This window comes from Scardinius erythrophthalmus (genome assembly GCF_964197995.2).
Source record: "Scardinius erythrophthalmus genome assembly, chromosome: 17".
Taxonomy (NCBI): domain Eukaryota; kingdom Metazoa; phylum Chordata; class Actinopteri; order Cypriniformes; family Leuciscidae; genus Scardinius; species Scardinius erythrophthalmus.
The window spans coordinates 10,661,015-10,674,365 of record NC_138237.1 but is presented as its reverse complement, the minus strand read 5'-3'; the positions used below and the strand labels follow the sequence as shown (position 1 = coordinate 10,674,365).

The 13,351-nt window shown below is 37.7% G+C and overlaps 1 protein-coding gene across 6 annotated transcripts in view; it reads right to left on the bottom strand.

Annotated features, from left to right (window-relative positions):
- mapk10 (mitogen-activated protein kinase 10) overlaps positions 1 to 13,351 on the bottom strand; it is a 62,350-nt gene that overhangs the window by 15,146 nt on the left and 33,853 nt on the right. For all 6 annotated transcript variants that reach the window (XM_081390669.1, XM_081390670.1, XM_081390665.1 and 3 more), the window contains 5 exons: positions 9,038 to 9,167; positions 8,087 to 8,145; positions 6,680 to 6,818; positions 6,354 to 6,519; positions 1,350 to 1,421 (listed from right to left, as the gene is read on the bottom strand). In XM_081390669.1, the coding sequence (XP_081246795.1) occupies positions 1,350 to 1,421; positions 6,354 to 6,519; positions 6,680 to 6,818; positions 8,087 to 8,145; positions 9,038 to 9,167 (566 nt within the window). The remainder of the gene's footprint in view (positions 1 to 1,349; positions 1,422 to 6,353; positions 6,520 to 6,679; positions 6,819 to 8,086; positions 8,146 to 9,037; positions 9,168 to 13,351) is intronic.

Here is a 13,351-nt window from a genome sequence, read left to right as displayed (position 1 = left end):
AAGTACATGCATGTTTTTACATTGTACTTATGTAATTACAACTGTAATTAATTTATGTAATTACATTTGTAATTACACTTTGACCCTTCCCTTACACCTTAACCCACCCTTAAACCCACCCATACCACCACACCTGTCCCTCACCGTACCCACAACACTCCTCAATAGCAGCAAAAGTGTTTTACAATACAACCTGAACACAATAAGTACATTGTACTTAAAGCCACTTAATATAAAGTGGGACCAATATGGGTCTATTAAATGATTTAATTTTTAATTACATCACCAAAAGTTTTTAATGTTTTTGAAAACAGTCTCTTATGCTCAATAAGGCTCCATTTATTTAATCAAAAAACAGTACAAATATTGTGAAATTGTAGTATTGTAATTGTTCTCTATTTCAATCTATTTTACAATATAATGTATTCCTGTGATGAACAAAGACGTCTTCAGTGTCACATGATCCTTCAGAAATCATTCTAATAATTTCTACTGTATTTTTGATCAAATAAATGCAGCCTTGGTGAGCAGAAGAGACTACTTTTTAAAAACATAAAAAATGGAATGTATATAAAAACTGAATGTTATCGACCAGTTCAAACACTGAACAGAACTCTTGTAACAGAATGACATTTCTCTCAGCATTCTCTTCATTGGTGTCATTATCACAGAGGTGTATTGCTGGGAAATTAGGGCAGAGAGAGAGACTGCTGGAATTCAACGGTCTTGATTATTGGCGTTTACAGCATATAGGTCTGAGCTTGCCAGAGTGAATGGATCCTGAAGACGTTAAGAGCCGTCTGTATGGGTGCTAAGCAACAGAAGGGGGAACTGGATGTTGTCATGGTAGCCCAGTTAGCCTTGGGGAGTCACATGACTGTTTTTGCTCCCCAGGCTTCCCATGATTCCCACAAAGGGGGGTCCTGGTTCAAAGGACCACATTACATCATCCAAAGGGAACAACCCCCCCACCCCCCACCCCACCCAAAACACAAAGCCAGACCCGTATCTCTCTCCCTCTATCTTGCAATCACACGTTTAAGGAAGCCAAACAAACAATAACGGCTGCCTGGCGGCTTACTTTCTCCAAATAGCTTCCAAAATCAGGTTAAATGGTGAGTCTAATAAAAGACAGGTTTGTTTCTATCAAATTCCTGTGTTATAGGAGTTTTCTAGAATTTTCCAATATTATCTACTAATATATATATATATATATATATATATATATATATATATATATATATATATATATATATATATATATATACATATACATATATATATTTGGCAAGTTAAATATGAAAGAAGACAGCAGTGAGGAGTGGAGAACAGACAGAAGGGAAGGATACGATCTGTCCCTGGAAACAGCACTGTTCCTCTTATAACTTCCCCAAAGATACAGCCTACAGACCACATGTCCACTACAACACACACATACGCAGCATACTATCAGACACTCAACATAACACAGAAAATGACATGCATACTATATATGTCTATATAATAACTCTTTTCTAAAACTTGGTTTAGAATACTACATAAGAAACACAGATGCTTGACTTAATTGATTCCAATTGAGTTTATTGCTATAGGATAACTCTTTTGATTCATGCTTTCACAAAGCTGGGTGCAATGCATTCTGGAATAGCCTATTTGGTGATAAATGAATTCAAACCTGCCATTGAATTTTGCCGAAAGAAGGTATTTTACAAGGCATTTTAATTATGCCATCCACATTTTTGAAAAGTCTTTCACCTATGATGTTTTGAAATGCTTTAAACAGATTTATAAAGAGTACTGACAGAGTAAATGTGACAATATTTAAAAGATTATCCATCAATGACTTCAAAATCTTACTTCACTTATGAACTCACTCAGGTTCAGTAGGAAACTATAATCTTTCATATTCATGCATTAAATATTCTAATTTATTATTAAACGAGGAGATTAGAGACGTCTATGTTACGACTCTAAAAGAGGTTAAAAGAATTTGATACAGGAAAAGAATCAAGGGCATATTTTTTTCCAAAGATATGAAGATGAAGAGAAGGCGCAAAGTTTAAGGGGTCCTATTATGCTTTTTTATATTTTTAACTTTCTATAGTGTGTAATGGTGCTGTTGAACCATGAAAAAGGGCTGCAAAGTTACAAAGCACAAAGTTCTCTACAAAGAAAGTTATTCTCTATATCAGTGCGCAATGTTTCTGCTCCCTGAAACGCCTCCATTGTAGTCTTGAGTTTTCTTCCAAGAACGAACACATTATAATATTCCTCATTTTAATGATTCCCTCATTAGGCATACGCAAAAAAAGGGTCAAGGCCTGGTTGAGTTGAGTTAGTAGTGTGTTGAAACTCGCGTTGATGGTAAGGGGCGGGACATAAGACACGCTCAAAGCTGTTGACCAATCACAACATACTGGTCCAGCTGGCCAATCAGAGCACATTACACTTTTCCGAAGGAGGGGCTTTATAGAGACAGGAGGTGCGTTTCCCAAAAGCATCGTTAGCCAACTATGGTCTCAAGCTCCGTTGAATTGTGTTAGTAACGATGGAACTTGCGACCAGATTTGGCTTTGGGAAACACACCCCAGAGAGTGTTACTGACTGACAGGAAAGAGAGGTGATGCTAGTGTAAAATATGTGAAAAATAATTTTTTACCTATTTTAGTAGACCCCAAAAACAAAATCAAGTATTTGAAAAACAGCATAATAGATCCCCATTAAATGCAACCAAAATGAAAATGTTAAACACTTTAACTTAAAAGTGCTTTACACACGGTTTTACAGACAAGGCTTAAGTTAGACTAAAATGTATGTTTGAGCTGTTTTAACTGAAAGCAACTTGCACTGTCATATCTTAAAATATGTCAGTGCCATTGTTTTGTCTCAAGATGCACACCAGTAATGTTTTTTCGAATTCACATTTATAAAAGCTACTTAAATGTCCCAATTGAACTAAGGCCTAATCCTGGCTTAATCTAAGCCCTGTCTGTGAAACCAGGCCTTAGTGTTTCAGGCTTTGGTAAAGGAGACCCTGTAGACGTTGACTATGGTAAGAGGTATCGATGAGACAGCACAGCAAAGAAGTTCATTCAGGCATGTGTTAATGAGTTGTTAAAAAGACCCAAATAAGCTGAGCTTGGTCTATGAGATCAATACCTTAATTGCAGTTTGGAGAGCAGAAAACAAGCAATGTTCTCCTGCAATTCAACTATAACTACAATTTAACTCTCCAGGATCCATAGCAGCAGAAAGAGAAATCACTAAATAAATGAATAGTTCGCCGTAATGAGTGACTGAAGAGGAAGACTGTCTCATTATTTCACTAGTTTCACTCTCTCTCTAATCGCCAATTAAGCAAGAATCTCTTCCCATTAAGGGACGAATAACTATTGCGGAGAGGAGAGATGCCAGGCCTCCACATCCAACAATGATCCCACAACACCCTAATGAACAAAATCTTCAATATGCATCCGGGATTTAAGGGATTGGGAGAAGTGTCACAAAGTGAGAAAAAGAGATTTAAACAGCATTTGGATATTTAAGCTACACCTAAAATAAGAAAACCTGAGTAAAACCTGCAGGTTAGGAGAACTACAGCCTTAGTCGATTAGTTATGCCTGAACAGATGAACACTGGTCCAGTCAGGTCGAGTCTCATGTGGACCACAAAATGTTTAAGTTATATTAAGATCAATACAGAATGATTACGCTTGATAAAACTGATGTTTTCACCAATAATTCCTTATTGGCTAGTCAAATCAAGCCAGTTTGGACCTATTCATGAAGGATACAATCCCTGCCGGGGAATAGGATTTTGTGGCGCACCATTTCTCCCATGATGCAACCAACTGACCAAATATCCACTGCCGGCACACACAGAAGCAGGAAAGAGAGCAAAGGAAAGAAAAAGAGAGGTTAGCGTTAGCAAAAACAGACATCAGTGATGGAGAGAGAAAGACCTACAGTATGTGAGCTGGATCACTCCCGCTAATTATGTCTGCCACACATGTAATTAGACAAACGATCATTCAACAACTGCTCAGATCAAAGTTGGAGTTGGGGACAGACCTCAGGGAGGACCGTTTGTGGCAGGAAATCCATAGCCTGACCTCTCTCTTGTTCTCTCAAACTCTAAACATACACACTAATATTTGAGTCTTTAGTGTATTAATGAGTTTTCAAGCAGTGGGGAATCTGTTAGTATTTCAGTAAATTAACAGAAGTTTAGCAAGAAATCTAAGTAACTAAACAACTAAACTAAAATAACTTTCCCAATCTCGAATTTAAAAATCTACAGTAACATTTATTTTTACCCAACTGTGCTGCTCGCTTTAACACATACTTTGCAGTGTCAACAATACATAAATATCGTCATTTAACACAAACTCTTTCTTTGCTGTGTTCCTGTATTTCCTACTGAAACAGAAAGTCTTCCTGGGAAGTTTGTGTTTATGAGTTTGGAAGTCGTAATTAAGACGTCAGGTGCCTTTAAGTTACTTTGGTTGGAGCAAGATGGCGATTTACCTCCTCTACAAAAATTCAGCAAGATTTCTAAACTCAACAGTACTTCTACAAAATCTTGAATAAAGAATGTTCATCACTTTGTTTTTGCTTCATGTTTTTATTAAATTTATTATGGTGCTGTGAATTGAATCATTAAATATTCGATCATAATTGAACAATCTTGTTTTGCGCATTTAACTTAGTTTTATTGTAAATACAAATTTTCATTGATTTAAACAAATTTACCATCAATACAGACAATATATTTTCTCACGAACACGCTCTCAATTTGGAAACTCTGTGCTTTAAGAAAGTTCAGAGTTCCCCAATCATAATTACGACTTTGTAGTGACGTTCATGTTCGGTCATTCATGCGAAACAACCATATTTCTCTTAAAGGTCCCATGACATGAAATTTTCACTTTCTGAGGTTTTTTAACATTAATATGAGTTCCCCTAGCCTATATATGGTCCCCAAGTTTCTAGAAATTTTAATCGGTGTAAATCGAGCTTTTGCTATCTTTCTCTGCCTTTGAGAAAATGGACGCTCAACCGCGCTGATCTTGAATCTCCTCCTTATGACGTTATAAGGAGGAATGTTACCTCCCCTGTCTCTGCTTTGCCCGCCCAGAGAATATTTTCCGCCCATGAGAAAATGCGATAGGAAGTAGGAACGCGCGCGCGCGATTTTAGTTTGTCCACGAGAGATATAATGGCTTTTGAGCGAGCGAAGTATAATAATTGCTCAATAATTGGATGTACAAATGAACACAGAAGGGTTAATATAGAGCTGGGCTTGCTGAACGTCTGAAACTAAAGTCTGGATCAGTACCAACTCTCTTTGGCTCAGCTAACGTTACACAACTCGGACAAGTAAGTCAACTAATAATACAAGTTGTTGCTTTACTGTTTATGGTTACCTAGCTTGTTACACGTAGAATGTGGCTGTAACATTAGCTATGCACTGCAGTTACTTGCGCTAATGTAAAGGTAGACAGCATCAAGTATGTGTGTGAATACACACACTGTAACGCGAGTGTTGTACACTTCTTTGTTATTTGGATAGCGTTTTCCTGTTGGTTATACGGCGTGCGCGATATCCGCATTTCAAGATCGCAGAGCTTGATGTAATTGTAATAATATAAATTACAGACGTTACAGATCTCCCGTGAAAAGGCAACAGTAGGTTAGCGTTAGCTACATGATAATAACTAAACCATCCGAATAAAGTACCGTATCCAGACATAATATTTTAAACTAACCATTCAGAAACGTCCTGCTGGAGCCGCTGAGTTGCAACTTCTTCATCCGTTGCTTCTCCATCTGGATCAGATTCTGGGTCAAACTGAAATGCTTGAAAGACTGCATGTCTCCGTGCCATTGCAATATATCCAATGTAAACATGCATGGTCTACCGTTGCCGCAGATGGTCAAGGCCACACCCACCCTCCACCTTGCGCCGCCTTTCTCCTCCTTGTTAGTATTTAAAGCTACAGACACCGAAACGGCCCGTCTGAAGGAAGCTCATTCTGGGACTGGCTTATAGTGGCTATAATTCTGCACTGAGACTGAATTTTTGGAAAGAGATTTCAGATACAGTACTAGGGACCACTAAGGCCTATATTAAAGCCTACAAAAAGTAGCATGTCATGGGACCTTTAAATACGCAGTGTAGTGAGGTCATGTGACCACAACATAGCATACTGCCGTTTGCATAAAACATACTGCTTCACACACTTACTAAAATACTAAAATGTTTTGCAGACATGGACTAAAAGACACTCCAATTCTAAAAAACCCAAGATTGTAGTGTTATTTGAAAGTGTTGCAGCCCTGTGATTGGTTTACCGTTCTCCTTGTAGCCCATGCCCAGGATGACCTCCGGGGCCCTGTAGTACCGCGTCACCACGTAGGGCGTCATCATAAAGCTAGTGCCGGCGGTTCTCGCCAACCCAAAGTCCAAGATCTTCAGCGTACAGTCGGATTTCACCACAATATTGCTAGGTTTCAGATCCTTAAAGAGAAATATGTGTCATGGTGAGTTGATGACAAGATTTTTTGTTAGGAGTTTAGATTTGATTGATTATTTAAATGGATCCTTCCAACCAGGAATACATTTTGGTTAAATAAGTTCATAATTTATCGTTCCTGAGGTGTGTATACATGTGTCTCACCCTGTGAATGATGCCGGCTGAGTGCAGGTGTTTGATTCCACACAACATCTGGTACAGCAGGTAGGACATCCTCTCGTGGTCCAGTTCCATCTGAATCACCTGGCAAAGGTTTGCGTCCATCAGCTCCATGACCAGGTAACTGGAGAAGCCAGAAAAAGTCAGGGAGAAAATGTGAATTTCACAGGCCGGACACCAGTAACAGTGACTGCCGCATTGATTCTGTCGTTTCATTGGCATGGCTTCATTCATGCCTTCTTAATGTACAAAAGAGACTTTTGTGGATCGATGTGGATCTTTATGACCTCTTATGCAGAGAAAAAATACTTGTTGGTTGATGACTGTCAGCAGGTCGGTGAATGAAAAAACCAACAGTCAACTGTATTCTGCTGAGTGCTCAAAAGCCATGGCTGCACATTTATGGATTAAACGTCGCATTTGTAATTTATTTAGTTCCAAAACAGAGAGTTGACCTTCAGTTAGTTGACCATCATGTGAAGGTACACTATACACTAAATATTGTAACTTTTTTTTTTTCTTGCTTGCCACAATCTAAGCAAAACATCTGAAGCTAGTTTGTTGATTTATAATAATTTAGTCAGCATGAATTCATGCCCCATCCATCCTAACACTCAAATCACCCAGCTTTGACATTTCATACTCAGCATATTGATCCTGCTCTAGATTAGTCCACACAGCGTGTAGAATAAATGAAGGCACGGGCTCAAGCATCGGGATCAACCAGAGAGCGCGAGCATGAACGACTGCAGGTGATAGATCACCCTCACTCTGCAACATCACAGCAGTTATACTGGGACCCTGCATGAGCTCGAACACCCCGGGGCATGCTGTAATTCACCTAAAATATCATAAATCACCCTGGCTGACTAGACTTGGTTTTTCAGCAAATGTTTACACAAGTATTGTATATTATGCATGAAAAACTTTTTAATTATTAATAATGTTTATTCAAATGCAAACACTTTTAACAATAAATGTCCCCTTCCCTTTCTGATTATATATTTCTTTCCATAGGAAAGCAGTTTAGTTTAAAAAAGAAAAGGCTTCAACATGGCTTATCCAATCAGATTTTAGAGCCAGAACTATTAGTTTCATGATTGTTGTTCAAACACTACCTCCAAACGGTTTATATCCAGACCAATTTAATAATTTATGATATTTACAGTGGAACTGAATCAACACTGAACTAACTTCAGCTGAACAATGACACTTTCTTTATTTTAGAGCTGCTGTACAGCCGAAATGACCTGTTTGCTTCATTAAATCATAACCCTGTTATCACTGTAAAGCTGCTTTAAAACAATCTTGTATAAAGCGCTATATAAATAAAGGTGGTTTGACTATAATCAGATGACTTCATGTCTGGAAAAATCTCCAAACATTACTTACACATCTTGGAATTCCTCTAAAGACTTCTGTGGTGTGAAGACATTTAATAAGCTGATGATCTGGAGGAGAAAAGAAGAGAAGAACTTTAGTAAAACATGAAATTATACAATGATACATCATTGGATTAATTATTAAATGAACAGTTCAACAAATATAAAAAGTTTTGAGTCCTCACTTCTCGAGTCCTATAATTGTATGACAATTTCAAATGAGTAACCAAGTGAGTAACCAAATGCTCCATTGGATTAATTATTTAAGGAATAGTTACATAGTCAATGACCATTTAAAAAAAATATTTAAATAAATATATATTTTTTATTTGTTCCACAGGCTAATAACAGCACACAGGTTTCGAATGACACAAAGGTGAGTAAATAATGGCAGTACTGTCATTTCTCTGTGAACTATTGCCCAAGTTATTTTTCTCGAAAGGAGGCTGAGAGATTCATAAAAGGACCGGTTAACAGTCAATAAAAGCTGAGGATGATAGAAAAAGCACATTTGTATTTCTGTCACGTCCCAGCCGTCCTTTATAACCCGAGTCTCAGAAAGAGAGACGACGAGAGAGAGAGAGAGAGGGGGAGAGGGGGGGGGGGGGGATGACAGGAGATCTGGCAGCAGCATTGTGAAGTGAACTCTATAGTTGCCAAAAAAGTGTTTCATCTGTCTCTTAACACTATCACTCCCTTTCTTTCTTTGTTTTTCATCATCCAATGCCACCGATCTCCACCAAGCTCTCTCTCTCGGCCTGAGGATCGTGTGCTGTACGTGTGCTATGTACAGTAATGCTAAATCTGGCGGCCAGTAGTCACAATATTCCTGCCTTTCAGTTTAACAAACTAATCTTTTTAATTTCTCTAGAACATGCATGCACATCAACTACTGTAGGCCTAAACAAATGGGTCAATCCAATGGGACAACGGGTGAGAGATATTGAGCTCTGGCACTCACGTTTTTGTGATTGACACATTTCATAAGCACCAGCTCCCTGTATGCTCGCTTGGCGTGAGTCTGGTTCTGAAAGGGTCTGCTGAGTTTCTTAATGGCCACATTTCTGTCCAGGACGGCGTCATATCCAGCACTGCCAGAGAAAGAGAGAGAGAAAGCAATATTAACGTATGGGAAACAATAGGTGCGTCCCAATTTGCGTACTTCTGCATTATTCTATGACGTTTTGTAGTATAAATAGTGTGAGTAGTGTGTTCACACTGAAAATTCGAAATTAGAAAATAAGTACACTTTAAATACCCAGATGATGCACTCAATCAACTGTAAAAACGAAGTTAGGAATGTTGGACACTTCGTACACTCAACTGTCGCAGCTTTAATTAGACTCTGATGTTGAATGACAAAATAACCTTGTAAAGTTCAAAACTACACAAATGAAAAGAATGAAATTCATTTAAATGTTTAATCCATTCAGAGTGGAATTCAACACAATTCCCCATCTAACCATTGGCTTAAAAGCAATATTACAGATGCGAAGTGCTTTTTTTAATTTACAGCAAATTTTCAGCTGAATTTTTTCATAATATGAATTTTTTGCATTTTCACATTTTCACAAAAAATATTTAACGTGTCAGGTAATGTCAGGTTTTAAGTTTTGGTTCTTTTTAAATGAAATCGTCAGCACACGTCCTGTTTTCAGTTTAGTTAGATGTAATGCCAATCACAATGCAAAAATGAAGACCAATCACAAATCAGTGAGCAAATATTACAATGAAATCATCAGTGTCAGTTATATTTTAAATGTACAGCACACTGAACATTCTATTTATGTGAGTTAACCCTTAAATGCATGAATGTTTCGCCAATCATTTTGGTGACCCGGATCTACATGAACAGAGACGGCTCTCTAACTGCAGCAATAATAGAACTCTATAAAAAAATAAAAAAAACTCAAGTGTGGCTTTTAAGTCCAAAAACACTGCAGAAAACCAGGCGGCCAATGGCTTATTGTGAAATAACACATTAGTGTTCTTTAACAAGTGAAGGCTGATATTAATCGTTTTTAAACCTAAAATAAAATTCAATGAGTCAAAATTCAGTTTCCTGAATGAAACAGTATCTTCATTTAACAAGTATACCTGGAGGCCAAAAGGAGGCACTAAATTATATAATAAATTAGCAACAACAACAGCATTATAAAACAGTGGGTGCCCGTCTCAGTTGTTTCCTGTCTTTCACTCTGAGAATATTTATATTGGTCAAAAAAATTGCATTAAAACTGTCATGATAAAAACTGTCATGATGAAATTGAGGACCGAAATCTTATATATATATATATAAGGTTAATGCAGCAGGAGAGCTGTTGTTTAAAAGCACTATATTATTTATGACTAGACCAGGTGTAGGGAGTGCTAGCAGAAGCCATCATGTTCTGAAAGCTACTGAGGTTTATGACTTCATGCTTCATCCCACAAGGCTGCACTGGGGAAAGTCTGCTCTTTAACCATGTTGACATGCGCTGCTAAAGCTTAAAACGCCATTGTAAAAAAAAAAACAAAAAAAAAAAAACATCGAATAGGACCAGGAAATGCAGCCGTGATTGAAAAAATATTTCCTCCTGTGGCACTTCATGAAGCCACAGACAAGTTGAAAAGTTGAGAGTATGACATGTTCTCTGGTCAAAACTGACCTTCACTGTTTTAATGCCCAATAAAACCTATTAAAAAGCCTTGTGGGTGAATAAAATGTGTGATGTGGACTTGCTCAAGAGCGCACTCTTTTTCAGCTTTCAATGCAACCTTTTTTTAAACCTCCACTATAATTCAAAACTCAAAACCGCATGTTTGATAATGCATGTCTGCATCTGAATAAGTGTTAATTGGAGAATGCACAGGCCCATAAGGATCTTTGATTCACCTATGGATTATTTGAGAAGACAGTGAGAGCTGTGGGGTTTGTTATACAGCAGATGGTCAAAGCAGAAGGGGGTGAGGTACATCAAAACAGGACAAATCCTACAGTACATACATGCATACACATCAGGGTTATAGTTAACTAAAACTAAAACCATTAAAAAAAAAATTCATTACTTGAAATTATAAATGTAATATTCAACAATATTCACTTTATATTCAAGGGCACAAAAAACTTGATCGCAACTTGATGCAATAAAATCTCAATGATGCTAAAATAACACAATGAAAGAAAATCTACAGAATGAGCTAAATCAAAGTAAAATCACAAAAGGAATTCCAAATGCTTTGAATATGGTAAATATTGACAAAAAAGAATTTAGTATAAATTTAGGCAGGAAAGATATTCTCTGAGCGACAGCATGAAAGTTTCTAAAGCACTTTTTTTGGAACCGAGGACTGATGTGTCCATGGCAACGGCAGTTTCAGAGATTTTTTTTTTCTTTTTTTTTGGCTAATGGCAACCATAGATACCCATTTGTGTCAAAGATGATGTCATGGCTGTCTCTCTAGGTGGTTAATGCATTGCAGTTTTGCTCTTCGAGGGCCCTGCCTACAGGCAGCTGTCACAAACCAGACACCGTTTTAACTACTTTAACACCACATATTATTCTACAGCATAAGAAACAGTTCATACAAATAGAAAGACCTGACATATAACCACGACATCATATCACACTAGTAAAATCTAAAGGAATAGTATTCTGTCATAATTTACTCACATATATATTATTTCTTCTAAGCAATACACAATTTTTTATGTTTTGTCCAAACGAAAATGATAATTGGTAATTCATATTAGATACAACTCATGTTCATATGACTTGTCCTCAAAACCATATGATAGATTTGTATGAAAAATTTATTGAAATTTAAATATTTTGTTGAGGATGAGTAAATAATGACATGATGACATGTATCCCTTAAAACTCATCTTTGATAATCAAAAAGATATATTATCCTTTTTTTCACAGTGAAAATAATTTCTTCATGCCTTAATATAGCTTAAATGTAACTACACCCTTGCTTCATTTAGTATACACAGAACCATGAATATGCAAATTAGCCCCGCCTCCACTCACTCACACCAGCCACAATTGGTTTAATTCAGCCATATCTGTTTGAACCAGAAACTGATTCAGAAGAAGAAGAGGAAGAGAGAATTATACAGGCTTGTCTTGAATGTATCAGAATGGGAATGTGTTTTAAAGGAACACACCGACTTTTTGGGACTTTAGCTTATTCACCGTATCCCCCTGAGTTAGATAAGTCCATACATACCCTTCTCATCTCCGTGCGTGCCGTAACTCTGTCTGACGCACCCACCACTAGCCTAGCTTAGCACAAAGACTGGAGGTAAATGGCTTCAGCTAGCATACTGCTCCCAATACTGCTCGCCAACATTTTCCTATTTACATGTTGTGATTTGTATAGTCACAGTGTGTACAAATAACAAGGTCACATGAGACACAGCCATCTTCTAACCGTACATACTGGGAACTATATTCTCAGAAGGCGAAGCACTTCTACTTCTGCGGAGTGATTTACTCCTACTCTGAGCGAACTCTCTGCTCCTCACCACGGGCTTCTCAGGCGCTGCGAGCAAATCACTGCGCCCAAGTAGAAGTGCTTCGCCTTCTGAGAATATAGTTCCCAGTATGTATACGGTTAGAAGATGGCTGTGTCTCATGTGACCTTGTTATTTGTACACGCTGTGACTATACAAATCACAACATGTAAATAGGAAGAATCATCTTTTATCAATTAAATACATTAAAGACCATATTTAATCACTATAATCAAAGCACAAAACATCTCATGCCCCAAACCCAACACTGAAGAACTCTATGTGGAGAAGAAGTGGAAAAGAAGTCACTGACAGTCATAGTGGAGTTTCGTGACAGCCTGGTGAAATTAAACACAGCCTAGAGTAATTATCTTGACACTAAGTTCATCACAGTGTTCAGCCCCTCTGCCAGCTGCTCAAGACTTTAGCTCAGAACTGTCCTACCAACTTGTTTGTGCTCTCATTATTTTTCTTTCATAAATGACAAGAGTCTGTGCCTGAGATTGCTCATTGCATACTAGGATTAATCATAGACTGTAATAAAATATGGACGTAGAATCCGTGACGTCACCTTTAGGTTTCTGAAGAGCATTTTTGAAGCCCAAAGTGGGTGGAGCCGGACAAAATTAACTAGACCTAAACCGTTTTCGGTACCAGGCTGTAAACATATATTTTTTCTGCTGTAAAGTTGGGCTTTTTAACATGGGGGTTCTCTCATGTTGGCCAGTCGATAAATTGCAGTTTAAGTCACTTTCGTGTTGGATTCAAGAGAGATCG